General features: G+C 39.1%; 1 protein-coding gene across 2 annotated transcripts in view; it reads left to right on the top strand.

The window, feature by feature from the left end:
* The first annotated feature begins 8,473 nt into the window (after positions 1-8,473).
* The window catches only part of UBA6 (ubiquitin like modifier activating enzyme 6), a 76,151-nt gene continuing 74,707 nt past the window's right edge, over positions 8,474-9,917 (top strand). For both annotated transcript variants that reach the window (XM_058547178.1, XM_058547177.1), the window contains exon 1: positions 8,474-8,579. In XM_058547178.1, the coding sequence (XP_058403161.1) occupies positions 8,509-8,579 (71 nt within the window). In that variant the 5' untranslated portion in view covers positions 8,474-8,508. The remainder of the gene's footprint in view (positions 8,580-9,917) is intronic.

Genomic DNA, 9,917 nt, shown 5'->3' with positions numbered 1-9,917 from the left:
AGGTTAGGAGAGAGTGGAATGATATATTCAAAATACTGAAAGACAAAACCTATCAGCCAAGAATACTCTATCCAGCAAAACTATCCTTCAGATATGATGGAGAAATAAAAGCTTTCCCAGACAAACAAAAGCTGAGGGAGCTCATTGCCACTAGACCTGCCTTATAAGAAATGTTGAAAGGAGTCCTCCTACCTGAAACAAACATGCAATGTTTTACAAAGCTTTAAGCAAGGTGTTAGACAGAATCAGAAAATTGCAGCTCTATATCTGAATAGGTTAGTAAATACTTAATTATAACATTAAGGATAAAGGGAAAGAAAGCATCAAAAATAACTATAATCACTTCAAGTTGGTCACAAATTCACAACACAAAAAAGAATAATTGTGACAACAAAAACATAAAAGGGTAAGATGAAAAGGAGAGAACCTGCACAGGCTAAAAGAGATAAGAGACCATGAGAAAAAGAAATATCTCATCTACAATATCTTTTATACAAACTTCAGGGTAACCACTAAACAAAAAATCAGAGCAGAGTCAGAAACCATAAGTAAAGAGAAAACTGAGAAAAACATCACAGAAAACGACCAAGCTGAAATGGCAGACAGAAATACAAGGAAAAAGAAACAATGGAAATATAGAACAACCAGAAAACAAAAGATAAAATGGCAGTATTAAGCCTTCATATATCAATAATTACTCTAAATGTAAATGGATTGAATTCACCAATCAAAAGATACAGAGTAACTGGATGGATTAAAAAACAAGATCCAACAATATGCTGCCTCCAGGAAACACATCTCAGCTCTGAAGACAAAAAGGCTCAGAGTGAAGGGATGGAAGATGATACTCCAAGCAAATAGTAAGCAAAAGAAAGCGGATGTAGCTATACTTATATCAGACAAAACAGACTTCAAAACAAAAAAATGTAATAAGAGACAAAGATGGACATTATATAACAATAAGAGGGACATTCCACCAAGAAGACATAACACTTATTAATATATATGCTCCTAACACAAGAGCACCAAAGTATATAAAGCAACTATTAACAGACCTAAAGGGACAAATTGACAGCAACACAATAATAGTAGGGAACTTTAACACCCCACTTAACGTCAATGGATAGATCATTCAGACAGAAAGTCAACAAGCAAACAGTAGCCTTATATGAAACACTAGATCAGATGGACTTATTATATATAGAACATTCCATTCTAAAACAGCAGAATACACATTCTTCTCAAGTGCACATGGAACATTCTCAAAGATAGAGCATATGTTGGGAAACAAAGCAAATCACAATACATTTAAGAAGACTGAAATCATATCAAGTATCTTTTCTGACCACTGTGGTATGAAACTAGAAATCAACTACAAGAAAAAAGATGGAAATGTCACAAATATGTGGAAACTACACAACAAGCTACTGAAAACTTATGGGATCAATGAAAAGCTCAAAGGAGAAATAAAAAAAAAAAAACACCTAGAGACAAAAGAAAATGAAAACACAACATACCAAAACTTATGGGATGCAGCAAAAGCGGTACTAAGAGTGAAGTTTACAGCAATTAAGGCCTACTTTAACAAACAAGAAAAATCTCAAATAAACAATCTAACACTATATCTAAAGGAACTAGAAAAAGAAGAACAAACAAAGCCCAAAGTCAATAGAAGGAAGGAAATAATAAAAATCAAAGCAGAAATAAATGAAATAGAGACTAAAAAAAAACAGAAAAACATCAATGAAACAAAGAGCTGGTTATTTGAAAATATCAAATTGACAAACCCTTAGCTTGACTCACTAAGAAAAAAAGAGAGAAGGCTCAAATAAATAAAATCAGAAATTAAAGAGGAGAAATCACAATGGACACCACAGAAATACAAAGGATTATAAGAGAATACCATGAAGAGCTATACACCAACCAATTGGTTTCTAAGGTAACTTAGAAAAAAATGGATAAATTCTTGGAATCACACAACCTCCCAAAACTGAATCAAGAAGAAATAGAGAGGGCCGGCCCCGTGGCTTAGCGGTTAGGTGCGCGCACTCTGCTGCTGGCGGCCCGGGTTCAGATCACGGGCGCGCAGTGACGCACCGCTTCCCCAGCCATGCTGGGGCCGCGTCCCACATATAGCAACTAGAAGGCTGTACAACTATGACATACAACTATCTACTGGGGCTTGGGGGGAAAATAAATAAATAAATTAATTAATTAATTAAAAAAAAAAAGAAGAAATAGAAAATCTGAATAGACCAATCACAAGTAAAGAGATTGAAACAGTAAGCAAAAACCTCTCAAAAAACAAAAGTCCAAGACCAGACGGCTTCTCTGGGAAATTCTACCAAACATTCAAAGAAGATTTAATACCTATCCTTCTCAAACTTTTCCAAAAAATTGAAGAGGACAGGACACTTCCTAATTCATTTTATGAGGCCAACATTACCGTGACACCAAAACCACACAAAAACAACACAAAAAACTAAAATTACAGGCCAATATCACTGACGAACATAGATGCAAAAATCCTCAACAAAATATTAGGAAACAGAATACAATAATACATTACAGGGATCATACACCATGATCAACTTGGATTTATTCCAGAGAGGCAGGGATGGTTCAACATCTGCAAGTCAATCAATGTGATACAACACATTAACAAAATGAGGAATAAAAATCACATGATCATCTCAAAAGACACAGAGAAAGCACTTGACAAGATCCAACATCTTGTCAAGGTAAATAAACATGAAATAAAACAGGTATAGAAGGAAAGTACCTCAACATAATAAAGGCCATATATGACAAACCCACAGCCAACATCATACTCACAGTGAAAAAGTGAAAGTTATTCCTCCGAGAACAGGAACAAGACAAGGATGCCCACTCTTGCCACCCTTTCAACATAGTACTGGAAGTTTTAGCCAGAGCAATTTGGCAAGAAAAAGAAATAAACAGCATCCAAATTGGAAAGGAAGAAGTAAAACCGTTGCTACTTGTCGATGACGTGATTCTATATACAGAAAACCCTAAAGAATCCACCAAAAAACTATTCTAATAATTAATGAATGCAGTAAGGTTGCAGATTACAAAACCAACATATAAAAGTCAGTTGCATTTCTCTACACTAATAACGACCTAGCAGATAGAGAAATCAAGAATACAATCCCATTTACGATTGCAAAAAAAGAATAAAATAGCTAGGAATAAATTTAACCAAGGAGGTGAAAGACCCATACCCTGAAAACTATAAGACATTATTGAAAGGAATCGATGAAGATATAAAGAAATGGAAAGATGTTCCATGCTCAAGGATTGGAAGAATAAACATAGTTAAAATGTCCATATTACCTAAAGCAATCTACAGATTCAATACAATCCCAATTAGAATCCCAATGACATTCTTCAAGGAAATAGAGCACAGAATCTTAAAATTTATATGGAACAAAAAAAGACCCTGAATAGACAAAGCAATCCTGAGAAAAAATAACAAAGCTGGTGGTATTACACTCCCTGACTTCAAAATATGCTGCCAAGCTATAGTAATCAAAACAGCATGGTACTGGCACAAAAACAGACACACAGATCAATGGAACAGAATCGAGAGCCCAGAAATAAAACCATGAATCTATGGACTGCTAATCTTTGACAAAGGAGCCAAGAACATACAATGGAGAAAGGAAAGTCTCTTCAATAAATGGTGTTGGGAAAACTGGACAGCCACGTGCAAAAGAATGAAAGTAGACCATTATCTTACACCATACATAAAAGTTAACTCAAGATGGATTAAAGACTTGAGTGTAAGACCTGAAACCATAAAACTCCTAGAAGAAAACACAGGCAGTATCTTTTTGAGTACCATGTCTCCTCAGGCAAGGGAAACAAAAGGAAAAATAAACAAATGGGACTACATAAGACTAAAAAGCTTCTGCACAGCAAATGAAACTATCAACAAAACAAAAAGACAACCCAGCAACCGGGAGAAAATATTTACAAATCATTTATCTGACAAGGGGTTAATTTCCAAAATATATAAAGAACTCTTACAACTCCACAACAAAGACAGGAAAAACCCAATCAAAAAATAGGCAAAGGATCTGAACCAACATTTTTCCAAAGAAGATATACAGATGGCCAACAGGCACATGAAAAGATTTTCAACATCACTAATTATTGGGGAAATGGAAGTCAAAACTACAATGAGATATCACCTCAAGCCCGTCAGAATGGCTACTATTAAAAAGACAAGAAATAACCCGTGTTGGAAAGGATGTGGAGAAAAGGGAACCCTATATACTGCTGGTGGGAATGCAAACTGGTGCAGCCACTATGGAAAACAGTATGGAAATAACTCAAAAAATTAAAAATAGAACTACCATATGATCCACTAATGGGTATGTATCCAAAGAACATGAAATCACTAATTCAAAAAGCTAAATGCACCACTATGTTCGCTGTAGTATTGTTCACAATAGCCAAGACTTGGAAGCAATCCAAGTGCCCATCAAGGGATGAATAGATGAAGATGATGTGGTACATATATACAATGGAATACTACTCAGCCATTAAAAAGACAAAATTGTGCCATCTGTGACAACATGGATGGACCTTCAGGGTATTATCTTAAGTGAAATAAATCAGATAGAGAAAGACAAATACTGTATGATTTCACTCATATGTGGAAGATAAACACATAGATAAGGAGAACAGATCAGTGATTACCCCACGGGCAGTGGGGGGGCAGAGCAAAAGGGGTAAAGGAGCATGTATGTACGGTGACGGATAAAAACCAGACTATTGGTGGTGAACATGAAGCAGTCTATACAGAAGCTGAAATATAATAATGTACACCTGAAATTTATACAATTTTATAGACCAATATGACCTCAATAAAATAATTTTTAAAAAAAGAAAATGATACAAGATCTGACAGAACAACATGATTCAGAATTAGAGCAGTTCAATTAATTCAATGGGAGAAATCATTTCACAATGTATACGTACGTCAAATCCTCACATCGTACACTTTGTTAACTGAAATGAGCAGCTTTACGAGGCAAAGATAAGTTTTAAAGAAAAGAGAGGCTTTATTAAAGGTTTGCAAAACAGTGAAGTACACCTCAACCAGCAAGCTGATAGGTGAGCCCCCTCGTCGGTTTTGGGGTGGCTGGTTTTCAAAAGCAAAAAGTGCAGTGTGCAAGGTTGAGGCTGAGTCCAGATCTGATTGGTTGCCCATTCCAGCTACAGTGTATCTTGTGTCTGGGGCTTTCTAAATGTCCTAACTGCAGGGAAAGACTACTGGATTGTTCTCTGGCCATCTGGTGACAGTCCAGGTTAAAATGTAATTTTTTATTTCTGCTCATAGTTCAGCCTTGAAGTGGTCATGGTAACCATCACATCGACTCCAGCCACATCATTATCTCTTTCTTTTATCAATTTTAAATATCTTACAATTTTATTTGTCAGTTATACCTCAATAAAGCTGGGGGAAAAATTAGAAAAACTCAGAAATGAGGTGACAGAACTTAGGAGAATTAGTAATAAAGAATAAACTAGAAGGAACACAAAAGCCAATATGCACAACAGATCGTGATTTTCTGTAAAGAACCTGAACTAATCCTTAGATCAATGTTTCTCTAGTAGTCATTTTGGTTTTCTAATGCTCATTCTCTAGTAATTCTTCAGGAAAGGCTCATGAGAACGATAGTCTCATTAAATGTTGACATTGTATCAAGTGTTGATCACAGTTTATACCCTTTGTACATGAGAGTTGGTTTTGCTGGATATAAAATCCTTAGCCCATTCTTTTTCCCCTGAGCATCCTAAATATGTTATTCCACTTTATCTTGGCAAAAAGCTTCACTGTCACGTCTAATAATATTCCAGTTTTCTTTCCCATTTTGCAAATGTGACAAAACACTAAAATCTGTTAAATCTGGGTATCCGATATAATGCATGTTTGAAATAATTCAAACTATATTTCATCAACTCTAAGATGACCTCAATTCTAAGAGCACCATTATTTTCTGTATTCATAAAAAAAGAAAAACTACATTCCAATTTTAGGGATGTTAAAATGTGAAGAAATGTAGGTCTTAGATGAAATTCAGTATATTCGTTTTCTATTGCTGCATAAAAAATTACCATAAATGTAGTGGCTAAAAACAACAGAAATTTATTAGCTCACAGTTCTACAGGTCAGAAGTAGGGGCACACACAGCTGGGTTCTCTGCCCAGGGCCTCACAAAGTTGAAATCAAGGTATCAGCTGACTGTGTTCTGATCTGGAGCTTGGGGGCTTCTTCCAAGCTCATAGGTTGCTGATCAAATTTAGTCCCTTGCAACAGTAGGCCAAGGTCCCCATTTCCTTGTTGGCTGTTAGCTGGAAGCCACTCTCAGCTCCTCGATGCCATTCCCATTCCTTTCTATGTTGCCTCTTTCCTCTTCAAAACCAGCAACTGAGAATGTCTCGGACATCAAATTCCCCCTCACACTTTGAATCTTTCTCCAGGAAAGCCCAGTCTCTTTTAAAGGCTGAGAGGTAATATATCAGTAAACAAATAAATATACACCAGAAGGTGATAAATGCTAAAAAAGAAAATAAAAGAAGTTTACACTTGCTTGTCCCTCTGTCTAGATTATTCTTCTGCTAGATACTTGCAGGGTTCACATCATTTAGGTTTGGCTCAAATGCCACTTTCTCAAAGAGGCCATCCTTGACTACTCTATCTAAAATTGTCTCCCTGCTCCTCTCCAAGTCTCTTTCTATCTCTTTATCCTTTTTTATTTTCTTCATCATATTTAATTTCTGCTTTTTTTAAAAATTATTTTCCATTTTCTGGCTTCCTGAAATGAGATTGATGAAATCAGGGATAACTGTATCTCTATCACCTGACCATTGTCTAGTCATTAGGTCCTAAAGTTTAATAGACATCCAATAAAAATTTAGGAAGGAAAGCAATGGAGAAGCGAAATAGAGAAATTGGCATTTTCTGTGGTGTGGGCCAGCCAAAGATATTTATGTTTATTAACTTAGACAAAAGAGAAAAGACAGGGAATACACCTAGCGCTAGAGCAGAACCTCTCCAGAATGGCACATAGACTGAGCTCATTTTAAAGGTTATATAGAGGGGCAGCCCCGTGGCTTAGCGGTTAAGCGCACACGTTCCACTACTGGCGGCCTGGGTTCGGATCCCCAGCACGCACCGATGCATCGCTTCTCTGGCCATGCTGAGGCTGCGTCCCACATACAGCAACTAAAAGGATGTGCAACTATGACATACAACTATCTACTGGGGCTTTGGGGGAAAAAAAGGAGGAGGATTGGCAATAGATGTTAGCTCAGAGCCAGTCCTCCTCCGCAAAAAGAGGAGGATTAGCACGGATATTAGCTCAGGGCTGATCTTCCTCACACACAAAAAAAAAAAAAAAAAAAAGACTTCACGGTAAAGGTTATGTAGAAAAGGCACACAACTGGATTGAGAAATCTGAATGACACCACAGGTGAGCAGCATTAAGTTTCAATTACACAATTTTGAAAAGAGAATAGAGAAGCACAAAGGATAATTCAGTTTTGCCGGGACTCTTTCCACAGTAGAAAGGAAGAAACTCTAAGTAAAAATATCATACATTACAGAAGATGATATAAAGCCAAAGTATATGTCAACTGTTAAAATCCTACAGATGTTTCTTCATATATATACTGTTATTTTGAATGAAAGATAAATCTTAATGTTATTGTGTCCCACTAATTCTTGCTCTTTGTAAGAAAGGTGAAAGGGCAGTCAAAGGTAAGAGAATTAGATGAGACGTCCTTATGCATTTGTTCTGGTACTTAATCTGACAGTGACTAGCTCTGTGACCTTGACCAAGTCACTTACACTGGAAGTTCCTTTCCCTCACCAACAAAGTGAAGGGGACAAACCAAATGACATAATGTCATTTATAGCTCTAAAAATTACATGATTCTATTATATCTGTGACAGTACCTGACATGTAGCAGACGTCCAAAATTATTTGTTAAACGTATAACGTCTTAAAATAGAATCCCAGACTGGAAATCGGGAGCTATCTGTTGCTAACCTTGGGGTTTTTATTTATAAAATGAAGGGGTTTCCTCTTCTTGCTATAAAAACCCGGTCAGATTTTGCTACTGCACCCCCATCATTTCGCCGGCCACGGGAATCCTCTGCGCTTGGTTGTAGAGCCAGAAGTGACGCGTATCTTCAGTGTTTTGGTTCCATTTACTTCCGCCGGATTGGGTCGCAGCAGTGCCGCTCACCGACCCACTGCAGCAAAGCCCACCCAGCGGCCACACCCAAACCGGAAACTGGGACGCCCGGAACTCGGGACGCCCTGGGGTTGACGGGAAGGCGCGGCCGTGCTGCACGCTCCCCAGGCCCGCCCCCGCCGGTGACGTCACCTCGAGCCCTTTGACCCCTACGGTCCCGCCCCCTTCCCTCCCTGCCCGTAGCCGGTGGCGGCGGCGGAGGCGTCTGAGGAAGCGATGGAAGCGTCCCAGCCGGTGGCCGCACCTCGGGCGGAAGAAGCGTCCTGTTCTTCCTGGGGCGCCAGCAGGTGAGAAGACGAGTGTGGGCGAGAAGACGCGAGGAGTGGCGGGCAAGACCCGGCGCCAGCTTTCTGCTTCTCCCCCGCGGGCGGGCAGGGAGCGCGAGCGGCCGCGGGGCCGAGCAGAGCCAGCCCCGGGAGGCAAGGGGGGCGCGCGAGGTGGGTGTGGCGGCGTGGGCTTCGACGTCTGCGGCTCCCGGCTTGGCTGAGGAGAAAGTCCACTTCTCGCTTCTTCAGCGCTGTCTCGGTTCCGGTTGGGGTCTGCCGTTCTCCTTCCTCCCAGTTACCGGACGTGTGTGGGGGGCGGGGAGGGGGCGGGGCGCCTTTGGCCAAGACTTCTGGCCCGGTGATTTGGTCTGAGCTTCCCAGCCCTAGTGCCCAGCACCTTCTTCCCTCCTCCTTTCGGTAAATGAAAGCCAGGAGCTCCTCTATGCGCGATCCTCCACTGAGATCTTCCTCTGAAAACTATTACCAGAGGGAGGTTGGTCATGATGAATCAGTGCAGTCAGGACACCCTGAGGCCTCCGTTGACTACGGTAAAAAAAAAAAAAAAAATCCAGGGAAAAAACACTCCACGAGTTACCCATTCTTATTTTCTACTTGGTATTAAGGTTTTGCATGTCTTTTCCACTCTTGCAAAATAGGGGGGAAATGTTCATGTAGTTCTTGTCTCGATCATCTCATAATTAATAAAGTGGATGGTTAAATCCTACCCACTACTAGAGTAGGATATTCCAAAGATAGAAATGATGGATATATGATTTTGAGTTAATGTGAAACTATCCATAAACCTGTAGATTTTTCGCCAGTCAGACTGAAGGGATCCTTTTGGAACCATGGTATTGCCTGCCATTGCCAACACTGCCAAATTTACTTGTGGAATATTATGTAATACAAGCAAAACCTCCCCTTACTTAAGGCAGTTTTGATTGCCAGGTAGACTTTATTATAGAAATGATTCTTGAAACATTCCAGTAAGGCAGAACTTTGTGAAAAGTAAGTGCCAGTCCTATCATTAAGTGACAGCTGGTTAGAATGTAGCTCTTCTCATTTTTACTTAAGAGCTTTACCCACTAGACTGTTGCCCTCCATGCAAGGAAGACAGCTAGTGAAAGTGTACTAAAGATAAGAAAAACTGTATAATAAGAAATTTTATTTTCACATTTTGTTACAATGCCAAAACACGATATATTCTGTATGTATTTTTTTTTTTTAGATAAGTGATCTCTTAGAACACAGCTGTCTTCTGGTTTGCTCTCGTAATTGCAATCAGGAATATTTCTAATAGTTATCCATTTAGTTAGCTAGAAGCTGGTATCATTTGCTGATACCAATCAATGTTTGGGA

Source organism: Diceros bicornis, chromosome 8, assembly GCF_020826845.1.
Source record: "Diceros bicornis minor isolate mBicDic1 chromosome 8, mDicBic1.mat.cur, whole genome shotgun sequence".
Taxonomy (NCBI): domain Eukaryota; kingdom Metazoa; phylum Chordata; class Mammalia; order Perissodactyla; family Rhinocerotidae; genus Diceros; species Diceros bicornis.
The sequence above is the reverse complement of the archived record's forward strand: the minus strand, read 5'-3'. Positions and strand labels throughout refer to the sequence as shown.